Genomic DNA, 14671 nt, shown 5'->3' with positions numbered 1-14671 from the left:
GAAAAAAATCTTAAATACCTTTTAGGTTATTATATTTCTGGCAAATGGACATGGTTATATATTTCTGAAGATTGCAAGTGAATTAAATGTTTTATTACTTCTGGTAATCTGCCATGACAACTAGCAAGAATGCTTGAATTACCCTTGCCAGAAACAACTCTCAGGTGAAGAATCTTTTTATTGTCCCAGAAGGAGCCACATGCCACACTGAGACAAACCCAGAGACAATCATAAATCAGATTGTTTTAAGATCTCCTAACACTGTATGGATGCCAATCAATGCTCAGGACTGAAAACATGCAGAACACCTAGGTACGACTTCTCAGACTCCGTAACTTGTATCTTTCAGAGGCATGCAGAAGACATTTTGGTAGCTTCTAGAATATCAACTGTTTGCAGTCAAACATCTTTAGTCTCCATTTTCCACTCAGTATTAATATAACTATGACTCTTCTACAACATGACCTCAAACAGGGAGCCTCAATTCCCTTAGATGCTGTTTCTTCTCACAGCATTAGTGGCTCCAAGCACTTGAAGCATGCAGCAGCTCCAGTGGCTGCATTGCTTCCAGGCTGTAAGAATGAATGCTACAGAAACAGTAATTTTTTTCTGTAATGTACCAATGTTTTAGAGACAGGCATTAGTTACTCAAGTGCCTTTTGCTAATCTCAATATGAGAGAACAAGAACAGCCACGACAATAGCACAATGACCACTGCACTAACTCTATCACTTGATCAATTTGACACTATGTAAAGTAAAACTAATTATCTTTGGTCTTGGTGTATCTTATGTCTCAACAAAATAGATTAAATACTACATTGAAAAAATACTACAAAGCAACATTGACATTTTGAAAGAAGCAACTCACTGAAGTTGTATACACAGAAAAAGTCTAAAAATGTGGAGAAGAAAACCTTGAAATCTAAAAGAAAAAAGCCAAAGAAGTTTCACTAATTGGTAATTGTTAAATTACAGGCTGCTCTTTGATCACTATGTTCAAAATGTCTTTAGGAGAAAAATGCTTTATCATTGACTTGCAAAGGTACAACTCATAGAAAACTGATTTTCCAAATCCAAGAGGAATGTTTCTCTAGCATAGGATTAAAACACTGTAAACACTGCAGTACATTGAGCTTTTCTTTCATTGCTATATTTTGATTATTCTAGGGGTGGGGGAAGCAGGGAGAAGAACAGGGGGATTCAGAAAGGATAGTGACACAAAACCAGGTGAAGAAAGACAAATCATTCATGAATCCTAAATGTAACACCAGAACACCATGTAAGAAATTTCTTACCCTGCTTCTTGATCTCCTCTTTCCTCCAACTAGCTTCATAAATCGATTGTACTGCTCTTCCTGATTTGAGAGATCCCTAATTTTTCTTATTTCTTCTTCTCTCTTTCTTCTCTCCTCCTCTTCTTCTTGTTTCCTCTGGTCTTCCTCTTTCTGCCGCCTGTCTAGCTCCTTTTGCTGCTGCATCTTCTTTGAGGTCTTTGTCTGTTGCTTCCTCAAAGTTTGCTTGCCTTTAAATAAAGAAGTTTGTGATTAACACTATCTTACCTAATTGGTTCCACCTAATCCTAGATTCTTCAAGAGGTTTGAGTAAATGTGAGAGTTTAGAATGACTAAAGGCTCATTGCTCACATTTGCTTTTTTTTTAGGCCATGCCATTGACAGTCATTTCAGTAACATCAAACTTATTACCTGTAGTACTAGGTTTTTTTGTTGAATGTGCTTTTGTACTGGTTTTGATTTTCTGTGTTACACTTTTCGTTTTTGTTAATTTTTCCTTGCTTTCCTTCATCACCTGTTGTTCTTTTTGCTGCCATTTTTTACTAGCAGACTGAAGTGCAAGAAGCCTAAGTTGCAATTCAGACATCTCCTCCTCATCATCAAGCAGCTTCTTGAGAAGAAAACAGAAGAAAGGACAAGACAAAAAGTCAAGAAACATAATTTAGCAAATTTTTTCTTTGCAAGGTCTTTTGAAATCTTTCCCCAATATTTTTACTAAAAGAAAGCTCAAAATGGTGTAATTTATTAAAAATTGTCAGTTCCTATTACTGGAATGCTTCTGGACTGCCATTTGGAAAAAGCTATCAAGTACGATAATGCAATCATGCCTCATCTATTGAGGAATATTTTCTTACCTTTTCAGATGCAACATCTGAACTGCTAAGCTTTCGCACTGATGTTTGCTCTTTGTCTTCTGTACCTTCCAAGAGAAAAACACCATATTTTTGAACAAGCTGTTTCTCCTGAGACAGAGCTACATTAAAATGATACATGAATTTTAATCTACATACAACCGTATTTTATCAGTATCACTGATACACAGTATAAAACAACAGCAGTGGTACATGCAAGATCACATGAACAAACATTCATATAAATTTGGCATGTCTGATAAAATCATGACTCCATAAGCCTAAGGCAAGACTTGTCATTTCTTAGTAAACCTATCTTAAGGTTCACATGTACTTTGTCAAGAAACAGAAAAACAGATTTGCAAACAAGGGGAAAAGAAGACTTCTTGTCATGTGTTTTATACCCCATCTCATATCAGCTGCTGTCCTGAGCATCTCATATTTCCCTGGCAGCTATTTTGAGTAACTGGTCATTCTTTTGCAGAATTAAATATGAAGGCCCAAAGCTGCAATAAGAACACACTTACTCCATTTCACAGCAAAGGCAAACAGAAAAAAGATATTGTGGAATGAATAGTGGAAACTAATAGTACAGCACTGTTTTTCCATAAATATTTAGGTGCTAAAATATTAATTTCTTAGACGTCACAAAATATATCCAATTTTCATAATGTACATATAAACACATATATTGACATACTATATTTTACACATGTATACATAATGCTGTACATATTGCAGTATTACATAATTTATTATAGCAAATAGTCAGTAATATAATTGGCTGAAAAAAGTTATGCATTTTTATATAACCATCCATGCTTATAAGCATCAGACAAAGGAAAAACTTCAGAGAAAGAGCAATATAGCAAAAGAACTCCAAGCTTCTCTAAATTTTCTTTCTTCAAAGGAAGATTCCTTCCCATTATTCAAAATGGTGAAAAATAAATTCCAATTCTGTACAGCTTTAACCTTTCCTAGCATTTCATAAAAACTACATTCAGAAAGGCACTGTTTAAAGTACAGCAATATCTTATACGTAAACAAAAATGAAACTTAAAAAATGCAGGTCTTCCTCTTTGCACAAGCATGCATTTTTTAAAAATGCACTTACAAAAAAAAAAAAAGAAGAGTAATATCTAATACCCATATGAACTATAGAAAAACTTTTAAGAAGTTAGTATAGTTATGTGAAGTTCCTAACCATCCACTTCACAGGATGAAAGTAGGAAGACAGATAGTACAGTAGGTTTTTTTATGCAAGCACACGAAGCATTCTATACAAGTACAAATGCTCTTTCAAACCACAAGGGGACAACATGGACACAACAGGCTAATGCACAACACGGGAAGTAAAGTAGAGAATATTGTCAAGCCTGTCAGAGCACCTGAACCACAAGGTTCAGAGAACCACAGAAAATTAATATGACAGACTGAAACTTTCCTAAGTTTTACGACAATTTCCTCAATTTTTGCAAGCCTGCAGAAACACCTAGTACAGTATTTAAAAAAACATAAAATGTGAAAACCAAATTTGGCTTATTTCCCAATACATGTAGGAGGTATTGTGGCAGTAAAGAGATTAATGTAGCATATATTCACTTAATGCACATGAATCTGCAATAACTCCAATTAGCTGAATTTTTCTTTGGAAGCCTGACTTATGTTGTCATAATCATACATAATCTGTCTGCTTTCAGATCATTCATATATCATAGATTTGAATATCATGCAAAAATTAAATGCTTTTAATTTGCGTATTACGGCATCTATTTTTCACTATCATATCAACTGCATTATCAATTTTTTAAGTTTGGAAACTGGATTTTTGAGACTATTTTGCTTTTTAAACAGCTTTTTTACTCCTGTCCTGCTATGTACTCTTCCCACAGACTACTAGTTTTTCTTTTATTACCAAAATCAGTTTTATTCATGTGTGTCAATAAAATCTGTATGACCTCTTAAAGAACATCAAAAAACACTATTATTAATGGGAAACACACAAGGGGGAGAAACTACCCAGAATGAGGTGGTTTGACTAATAATTATCAGTTTTTTCTTTTGTTTTCTTTAGAAGACCTGTCTTGTTTCTGAAGTCATACATAAATCATTCTGGCTTTTAGTGCTCCTAGTCCTACCTTTCTTCATATTCCATATTCCTGCCAATTACTCACCTGCATTCTTAATCAATCCATTAACTACTTTGTCTCTTCCCACTCAAACTGACAGTTTACACACACTGGCAAATTAGTGAACACCAGATGACAAGTGATAGCCCCAAGCACCACCCTCAGCCACAGCAATCACTTACTAGAACGACATGCAGCCTTTAGAGTAGGAAGCTTATGTCAGCTGCCTTATTTTGCTGCAGACTTAGAAGTAAGCTCAAGTGCTCTTAGTACAGGCCAGGTGGACATGATCACTTGTTTTCAGTAACTGGCCAATGCAGCTCAGCAATTACCCTTTTTAGTCAGCAGCCCAGAACTAACTTAAATAAGACATTAATATTCTACCCTTGGGCTTCATTTTGTCTACAAATCCTTTCCATTTCTGGCCTATGATTTCTTGACTACTTGTGAATACCAACAATGATCAAAGTAATTCTTGTGAGAATATCTTACGGTGTTAATAACACCAAGGTTGTGGGTTTGATCCCTGTGTGGGACATTAACTTTTAAGAGTCAGACTTGATGATCCTTGCCTTCCAACTCAGAATACTCCATGATCCTCATCTTACACTTAAGCTAACACAAAAAGGTGAAATGCAGAAAAAGGGGTCTCTAAATGGTCTCTTCTCAGCTAAAAAAACCCCACATTTTGCTTCTGCAGAAAAGAAACAAGGCAAAAGCAGAAGTACAACTTTCAGTAGACAGTCAATGATTTCTGCTGTGAGCAGCAATTAAAACCTTCAAGTCTTGTCCTCATGCTTTCTGCCAAACAATTAAAGAAAACTCATTGTTTAAAATACAAATCCAAAGTAAAACATGTTTCCAATCATGTTTATGTAATTCAATGAATTAAAAAACACAAGAGTTAAGTACGTTAAATCTTTAACTTGTAACTTCTAACATTTTAATTAAAGTTTTCCCCAACAACTAATAAATACAATAGGTAACACTGATGCCTTAAGTTTTTAGCTTTCATATTTTTCAGATTCTGTACTGCCTTAGTGTGCAACTGTGAACTTCATATAAAGTGTTAGCAAGTTGTCGTCACAGTTCAGTTAGACAAAACAATCCTTTTCCAGCTTGAGAACCAAGGACACGGTTGCAGCTTCAGGCCCAAAAAGTGTAAACAACAAATTGAGGAGAGCAATCTGGGAGGATGGGGCTTCAAAATCTGAAGCTGTAATTGGACAATTAACCCCAATTCATAAATGGACCAAAAATAAAACTGTTAACACTTGGGACCAAGCGTCCATCTTAGGTGGAGCCACAGCCTGGCTCTTGTACTGCCTAAAGTGCATCCTTTGAAGGCCTCTTTAATAAATACCTACTTTATTTCTTTAATACTGTCTAGCCTTTGTTCTAGGTAGCCTCACAAGGCATCAACAGCTAAAATAACTTTACAAGTATTTCTTTACCTTGGCCAGATTCTGTCGCTTCAGATTTTTGCGAGGACTGCTTCATTCCTTCTTTGCCTTTTTTCAATCTGCTCCTCTCAGCTGGAGTAGGCAATTTTTGTCTGAGAGGTTTCAGTTCAAATGCCTGAAAGCCCATAACTGGATTTTTCTCCTCAGGAGGTCCTTCTTTTACAGAGTCCGTTTTAATACTGTCATTTTCTACAGTTTTTTGGTCCTCAGTGTCCACTGTTTTTTCACCATCTTGTTTTTCATTTTCTTCCCTGTTGCTCAAAGCCAGTCTTTCATCTTTATTAATGTGTTCAAGTTCTAATTGTATCTGCTTATACTTCAAGAGCAGATCCTCAAAACTTTCTTCCACAGAGCTTTCATTTTTAGAAGAGTGGTTCTGCTTTCTAGATGGGGACCTTCCAAAAGTTTTAGCTGAAATACGGGTCAAGAAATTCAAGACAAGGACTTGTATAATCTTAAAACAGTACCAATATTACTACTGAAGACCAATTAAGACAAATGTAACTTATGACCATTCTCATATATTTTACCTTAAGGCTGGTTTGGAAAATATTCTGAATAAATACAACCAGCACGCAAAAGCTGTAGCCATTATTACATACTGACAAACATTTTCTCAAACTGACAATTTCAAATATCCTACTTATGACAAGAAGCTCATGAATTGCTAAGAAGTCTCATCTCTTACTCACACCACCCTCCTGGAAACAAGCTATAATGTTGACATGGTTCTCTATCATGGAAAGTCAAACTTCCAGAATTCATAGTACTGACTTGCCATCTCACATTCTGAAAAAGACAGGTTAAATTCTTTCTTACTCATTTTAGACTTCCATAAAATGCCACATCTAGCCAATACTAAGGCCATAGCACAATTACACACTGCAGTAAATACAGTTCAGCAAATCAGGTAAGGCAAAGAAGAATCAATGAACAACTGAAGGGAATAAAAAAAAGTAACAAAGACTTGAAACCAAAACATTCAGAAATGCTGAAGACAACTGACAATTACTAATTACTCAGAAAAGTTTACCAATGAATGTTCAAGGCAAGCAGTGGAAATATTCTTAGGCACCACCATCCATAACAAAAGTTGCCACTATTTTGTCACTATCAACGCCTCTCACCTTAAGCTGACCCTCGAAAACGATCATGTAAAATAATCATGCTCAAGGGGAAATCTTTTAGGATACCAAGTCAGGTTTTACTCATTTGACTCACAGTATCAACCCCACTGTGCTAACAGCTGACTCACACACTCAGTTACACAAAACGCTTTTTGAACAACATCATCTCTTAAAACAATAAACAGAGTAAAACCAGAGGCTAAAATAGGTGTCCTCTGAATGCAGACATACTGAATCCAAAGGAAAACATACTTGTCTTCTGCTCTCAACAAGCATTGACTACTTGGATGTTTCTCTGTGTTAAGTTCTAACATTAGTATGAAGAACCTCTGTAAGTATCCTGCAAAAGCTACTTCCGTAATACCAGGAAATGTTTTGCTTTACAGTGCTTTCTCAACCGTCAGCACAAAAAGCAGAAACCAGCAAAGATAAACTACATAAAATCCAAAAAGCAATCAAAACAGTCTATAAATATGTTTAAAATGCTAAAAGCTGTATGCAGTATAACACCAAATTATGCAATAAGAATATCTGCTGAATTCCCTTCCAACACATATGTACTTCCAAAGAACCAGCTACGTTCGTAATTTTGTAAGTCACAAGGAATTTTGAAGCTAATAAGTCTAACTGCTATTTGCTATTGGAATACTTAAATAGCTTCCAAAGTCATCTGGAGATGGATAACAAGACAGTTTTGAGATTTTTTTTTTGTGCTCAAGATCATACAATTGCTAGAAGCTCCCACCAGAAATTCTGTGGTTCACATATGTAGAAAAAAGTTTTTTAGCGCTACACATAGAATGCAAGACTCCATTAAGTGCTGTGAAAGGCAGACAAGCATGTACAAATTGAAACAACTGTGCTTCAACCAACTCAAGAGAAACTTCATCCAAGAACCAAAAAGAAGAAACTGGGAGTTAGAAATGAAGAAAAATGTACACTGCAAAGAATTCAAAATTCAATGGAAACAGGAAGTTCCATAACGGTTCTGTATTTCAGACTCAAATTCCACAATTCTCTATGCAAGAATTCCTGAAGAATTACTATATAACAGCTTAACATTAAAGTTGCCAAGAATTGAAAGGGAAAAGCCTAATAAAAGCTAACATCCAAAAAGAGTAACAGGAATTCTCTAAGTGCTCTATCTTAAAGAATGTCCCTTATTCCACTTACATATATATTCCTATAAAACATGGTGCAAAGCAAAAGTTCCAAGGATAAATCAAGTAAACAATCCCTGTCTTACCAGACTGTCATGGTTTACCCCCCTCAGCAACTTATTACCACACACTCTCACTCCTCCCTCCCTTCCATGGTGGGATGGGGAAAGAACTTGGAAAAGGGAGATGCGGGTTGAGGGAACATGGACTGATAAAGGAATAATTTAATAACGAAAAGCAAGTAAAATAGTAATAATAATGAAAATGGAGATAACAAAAAGAGTAGAATAACGCCCAAGGAAGGAGGGTGATACACGATACAACTGCTCACTACCCACTGAGAGATGCCCAGCCCCAGGCAGCAAGCAGTGGCTCTCAGCTAGCTCCCCACAGTCTGTACACTGGGCATGGCATTCTGTGGGACGCAACACCGCTCTGGCCAAGTCTGGGTCTCAGTTCTGCACACTACCAGCCTCTTGTGCTGCTCCTCACCGGCACAGCATGGGACACCGGAAGTCCACGACTTAGTGCAGGCACTTCTCAGCCTAACACACTTCTCAGTGTATTATCAACATTATTCTCACATTACACCCAAAACACCACACTGTACCAGCTACTAAGAAGGCCAAAATCAGGACTCAAGACACTTAAAACATTTTATTTTCCAGAGGGAACTTCAGATACCATTCCAGGCCACAAGTCTCCTTGTACCAGTTGATATGAAAGCCTCCTCTGAAGTCACATGCCAATGAACTACAGTGGTACTCCAGTAATGTTACCAACATGGAGGTACCTTAGTATTGATTAATTCTCTAAAGTTGACTGTATTAGGTGGCAAGGAAGTTTAAAAAAACAGTAACTCATATTGAGGGAAAATCATGGACCTTCCTTAACTATATGATCCATAAACAATTGAATGGTCAATTACTAAAGAGCAAGAGTAACAGAACATCCTCCATCTACCATGTTTCAACAGATGTTTAAATCTTAAGTGCCAAGAACAAGAACACTTCCAACATCATCATTTTCTACTTTTGGTTTGAAAATGGAATTATTCGTTTCGGAATCTCTTTTAATTAAAAGAGAGAAGGAGACTGCATCAGTCTCATTAAGAAACATTACAAGTTCTGTTTTGGACAATCTCCACATTTGTCCTGCTAAACTCCTTATACAGAAAGTAACAACCTCCAGGTACTCAGAGCAACACTACAAAGAGACTTGAAATCTATTTTCAGCATTAGAATTGTCTTACTGTGAAACCTTGGGCAAATCACATCTTCACTTGCCTCTCAGGATAAAACCCTTCAATGAAAGGCTCCAATGAAGCCTTCAATAATGCCATAATTTGAGACGAAATAAAATCATCTCTATTGCTAATTTACACATTCCATCTATATTTAAACAAATAAATATTAATGACATAAATAATAATCTTGTATCTAAAACAAGATTCAAGAGACCCAAGAAATCAACCCATGCAGTTGGTTCTAGCAAAAACACATCCTTTGACTACTGACATGAAGGACAATAGAACACTGTAAAATCCTGGAGAATAGGATTTAACCACTATCTCTCTTGCTCACTGCTTTTACACTCATCTACATTTTCAGTAAGGCAACAATGCAGTCACATCAAGTAACCGAGGTGCCTCAGGCTACACTCAGCATCAGTTCTTTACTTCCTCTAGCAGAGAAGAAAAATTAGGCAAGCTGTTCCCACCACTTTTGCAATTCCTGCTCTGAAAAGCACAAAATATCGGAATTCTCGTAATGAATCACCTAAACTCTTAAGAGAAATCAGTGGAGAACATCCTACAAGAAATGGTGGGTATGGCTTTCATCTGAATGCCCATACAAACTACAATTTGTGTGTGCAGATCCACTCCAGCTTAGCTAAAACTGACTAAAGCTAAACCTATGTGTAATAGCCTCTGAAGGGATGAAAGTGAAAATGAAAATAACACTAGATCCTTCATTGCCCAATACAGTAAATTAACAAGCTTAGGGTTCTATCTTTACAATTGTGACATTAATTATACATATTAAAACTGCCGCACCAAAGACTGACCCCACTTCACAGTATTCGCACTTGGGGCTAGAAAAGCAGACGCCCGAATCCAACCGACAAAAGCTTCCTTTCAGGCTATGCTTTTCCTTTTTCCCTACACCCGACGGATCGGCCAAGCCGCCAGCTAGGCCACGGCTGTAATCCGACTTCCCAGCAGCCTCTCCTTAAGCAGGGCCGGCTGCCCCGGCCAATCCCCAGGATTAGCTTTGGAGCTTCCCTCTCCGTTAGCGCTGCGGGAATCCCGCTGCCAGCGCGCAGGGAACCGCGTCCTTCTCACGGCCACGTAGCGCGGCGCGGCCCCCCCCAGGCCCACCGCAGCAGCACGGGCCCCCCGCCCCGCTCACGTCCCAAGGATACATTTCCGAGGCGAGGGCTCCCTCCAGCCCTGGCTGCTGCTGAACCCGGCGCCGCCTCCCCCTCCGGGCGGCCTCCCGGGAGGGTTGCCCGGCCGATCGCTGCAGCCTCGGCTCCGGCCCCAGCGCCCACCGCCCCGGTAGGGCCGGCCTCGGAAGCGGAACCGATCCAGGGCGTTGTGGCTGCGCTCCCAGAAGGAGAGCCGGGGGCCCGTGTCGGAGTGCGAGCTCGGCGGCATCCGCGGCGCCGGCGGGTGGGAGCGGAACGAGTCCTTAGGCCGGTAGCCGCCGTGGCCGTGCACGTGTCCCGTGTCGGGCGGAGGCTGGTGCCGCGAGCGCGGGAAGGGCCGCCCGGGGGAGGACATGGAGCCGCTCCCATGGAGCCCGGGGGGCGGCCGGCGCCTCGAGTACGGCCTGCTACTGCTGCTGCTGCTACCGCCGCTACCGAGGCCGCCGGCATGCTCGGAGCCGCCGCCATAGGGCCCGAAGCCGTTGTTGTCATCGTCGCTGATCTCGCCATCCTCCAGCTCCCCTTCCTCCTTCGGGGAGAGCCCGCTGGGGTCGGGCGCGGCCGCCGCCTCCGCGGCCGCCATGGGCCCACGACAACGGTCTCGGCGCGCCCTGCGGCCCCTCGGCTGGCCCGCGCGGACTCTCGCGAGACCACGCCCCGTCCCTCCCGCCTGGGAGGAGACAGAGCCGAGATGCGTAAGAGAAGAAACGGCTCCGGGCGACGCCCCTATTGCGGGGTATCCTGGGTAATGTAGTTCTCCACTCGGGGCGAGCCCGTGCAAAGCACGGCCGGGGGACGCCGGCGCCTCAACCAATCGCGCAGCGGCGGCGGGCGGCGAGCGCCAATGGGCGCGCGGCCCTCCATGTTGGTAGGGGAGCGGGTGGGGAGGAGGAGGCCGCCATCTTATCGAAGGGCATGGCGTTGCGTGGGAATGGAGCGGTGGCATGGCGGCGGGCTGTCGTGCCCTGCCCTGCCTTGCCCTCCGGCGCAGGATGATCAGTGGCAGCTTCCTTTAGCGCCGTCCAGGCTGCGGGGGCTTGTGCCTCCTGGGTGCTGATTGCGGGTGCTGGGTGCCATTTCTCTGTTGCTGCGGCCTGTGCCCTGCTGCTCTCCCCAACAGTGCACAGGCTGCTAGAGAAGGGAAAGCAGCGAGTGTTCAGGCATTAACCCTCAGAACCCTCCTAGTAGCTAAACTAATGTCAAAATCTTTAAGAAGGAGGTTTCTGCAAAGCCTTCCAGAGCTGTAATTGCCTAGAAGTGAAATGTCCTAATGCCTTCAATGATAAAAGTGACAAGTATCAGTAAATGTAAAACTTCATAAACAACTTCAATAATTTGTTTTATTTTGGTATCTCTAAGTAGCATTCTGTTGCTACCCGGTTGGTTGTTGAGGTATGCAACATCCTGCCAAGACTGCTGACTGGAGAGCAGTAATGACTTGGTTGTGCAGAAAAAAACGCATTTTAAATAAAGCTTTTCTAAGTCAGATTGGTGTCTCCTGTAAAACTCACAAAGCCTGACTTTAAAAACTGAGAAACCTGAGAGGTTCCTTTGAATTATGCACGCTAAATGTCTTTGCAGATTTGCCATGGTTTTCAAACTTGGAGAAGGATGGCTGCATCTTCATGTTTTCCCTGAGAGCGAATTATTAAGATGTTTTGTAGGGTATTTTTTAGTGAGTAATGTGCTATGAAATCACAAGCACCAAAATAAAACTCAGTATCATGTTGCTATTTATTTCCCCTTGCCTTCCTCTCTGGACTTTGTTTAAATCCAGCAAGAATAGAGAGAGTGGATAAAGCATATGCTTTGTAAAGTCCAAAATGTTGTGCCAAACAAGCTTACTTTTCTTAGCTCAAAACACTTTTCACCCTCCTTTTTTTGATCTAACAGGACAAACTATATGAGTCAAAATAGATAGCATTGCAGTGACTTCATACAAAACTGGATAGAGTAATGGAAGATGTATATCATATCCTAAATTTCTCAAATTTTTTTCTGTTTAAAACAATATGCATTCTTTGAAGATGTTTACAGGGAAGCAAGTTAAAGGCTTGCTGTTTCACTCCCCCTCCCCAGCCCATGTATACATCATTCTACATTAGTATGCTGTTTGTGTCAGTACTTCTACTCAAATTGTTGGTGTCTCTAGGAATCAGGCTTGAGTTATTTTACATATCCCACAGGACTAAGAACATGCAAATATTACTTAGGACATACTGAAAACTTTCTCAAGTAGCAGCTGGAGGTCAAGCAGGTTTTTAAACATTGCTAGGTGCCTATGTCCATGTCTGAAATCTAACCCGCTGTAGTTACAAAGCAGTTTCACTATCACTACATGTAAGCTGCAGAAATTTCCCTCCCAGCACACGTCCTTACTTGGGCATCCCAGGGCTTTGCATATATCTGATTCCAGTTGCATTTGAAGTTACCTTTTTTTTTAAGTTTGTTCACACACCAGTAGGAAATTACTATCTCTGTCTTTTAGACAGAAAAGGAAAACATTTCTAGAACTGTAAAATATTGGCAAAACATCAGCTCTTTTGTGGGAAATTACTTTGACATGGGTATTCCTACTCTGTTGATTTTTATTGTATGTTTGCTTACTGTTCATCCAACAACTGTGCTGAATTTATTCAAAAATGCTATATGATCTGTATTATAAACTTCTGTCTAAGAGAAAACTTAACCATCTGTACTTAACCATCTGTAAAAGAATACCCTGAGAATCTTCCAGTAGTTTTGTATATCCTGTGGTATCATATGTCCCTTCCTTCATTTCAGTCATCTGATATTCCTAGCTTTTTGCTATCATCTAGGGTTATCACATGAGTAATTTTAAATTTTCAGAAACAAGCAGATTCACCACAGCTATTAAATAGAGAAATTGATAGTGTTAAGTTCTTTTCTGTAAAGGGAATAAAAAGGCATATGTAAAAAGAATGTGTTTTTCTGATGGTTTTGCTACCTACACATTTGAACAAAGGCCATAAACGTGAAAACTGCAAGGGAGCTGCCATTCAAGTAGAAAATATGAAGGAACTTACTTGCTTATGACATGAGTAATAGATAAAGATTTTTTTGTGAGGTTTCATTGAAATGTGTGAACTTAAGAGAAAAAAGAAATAAATTTTATTTTAGCTGCATTTGACTTCATGCCTGTAAAACAGACTATATTGCTGCTGGAGAAAAGAAATTATTAAATAGTGAATATATTTTCAGTAAAGGACAAATAAAATAATTTAAAATACAGAAGATAGTGCATTTTAGTACAGGAGCACAGAATTTAACTTGTTTCAAAGTTTGAGGCAGGAAATTAGTTACATGTTTTCCATATAAATTAAATTCAATTATAAAAATAAAGTGGTTTTTGTTTTTACAGAAGCACAGTCTGAGTTACAAGAACTTGGTCAGATTTCAGACATGTAAGACATTCAGTATTTTTTGGTACTATAATATTTGGCTTAGGCTAAAATGAATTTTGCTCTTCTTGCTTTGCAAGTGTCAATTACTATCATAGGTTCAGGGTAGGTCCCCTAGTTGGTGAGGTAACAAAGATAAATATATTCTTAGCATTTCTTCCACAGTTTTGTAGTTTTTCCTGTGTTCTGCCTGTGCCAGTTGACACAATGTCCAGTTAATCCACAATTTGACACTGTTGCACTATTTGACATAATTTTGTTGCTCTGTTTCTTAACTAATTTCTTCTGGATTATTTTTGTTTTTGTTTTTTTAACAGAAAGTTGGGTGAAATCTTCCAAAGAAGAAAGTTGCTATCCAATTAGGAACATCCAACTTCAAAATAAGCAGTAAGGTAGGTAAATTCTTACTGAGCATAATCTGAACACAATGCCTTCAAAATGTCTTGAACAAAATGCCTTCAAAATATATATGAAAGTAAAAAGAAGTAAAAATTAGAGGAGACTGTAGGATTGAAAAAAGAACAAGGAATCACATTCAAATAGCAGGCAGAGCTGCATAATGATAGAATTAAATACTCACCTCAGGACATGCTTAAAATTAATTAATATTTTACCAAGAGATATATCTGAGCAAATGATATTAAATACCTAAAGGAATCTTCCCTTGGATGAGGTAAAAGTATGAGATATTTATATTTTACAGAAGACTATTCATAAAAGTTTTTTAAATAAAAAAATTAGTCTGTAATTTTTATTTTGGTATTTATAGTGAATTAATGGTAAAATACAAATCAG

General features: G+C 39.3%; 1 protein-coding gene across 4 annotated transcripts in view; it reads right to left on the bottom strand.

Moving 5' to 3' along the window:
* The window catches only part of ZFC3H1 (zinc finger C3H1-type containing), a 41764-nt gene extending 30691 nt beyond the window's left edge, over positions 1-11073 (bottom strand). The window contains exons 1-5 of one of the 4 annotated variants that reach the window (XM_063155049.1): positions 10449-11073; positions 5729-6148; positions 2149-2213; positions 1706-1904; positions 1298-1524 (exon numbers count right to left, since the gene is read on the bottom strand). In XM_063155049.1, coding sequence (XP_063011119.1) covers positions 1298-1524; positions 1706-1904; positions 2149-2213; positions 5729-6148; positions 10449-11037 — 1500 coding nt within the window. In that variant the 5' untranslated portion in view covers positions 11038-11073. The remainder of the gene's footprint in view (positions 1-1297; positions 1525-1705; positions 1905-2148; positions 2214-5728; positions 6149-10448) is intronic. The other 3 variants (XM_063155050.1, XM_063155051.1, XM_063155052.1) reach the window with 3 other exon arrangements.
* Positions 11074-14671: the final 3598 nt, after the last annotated feature.

This window comes from Melospiza melodia, chromosome 4, assembly GCF_035770615.1.
Source record: "Melospiza melodia melodia isolate bMelMel2 chromosome 4, bMelMel2.pri, whole genome shotgun sequence".
Taxonomy (NCBI): Eukaryota; Metazoa; Chordata; class Aves; order Passeriformes; family Passerellidae; genus Melospiza; species Melospiza melodia.
The sequence above is the reverse complement of the archived record's forward strand: the minus strand, read 5'-3'. Positions and strand labels throughout refer to the sequence as shown.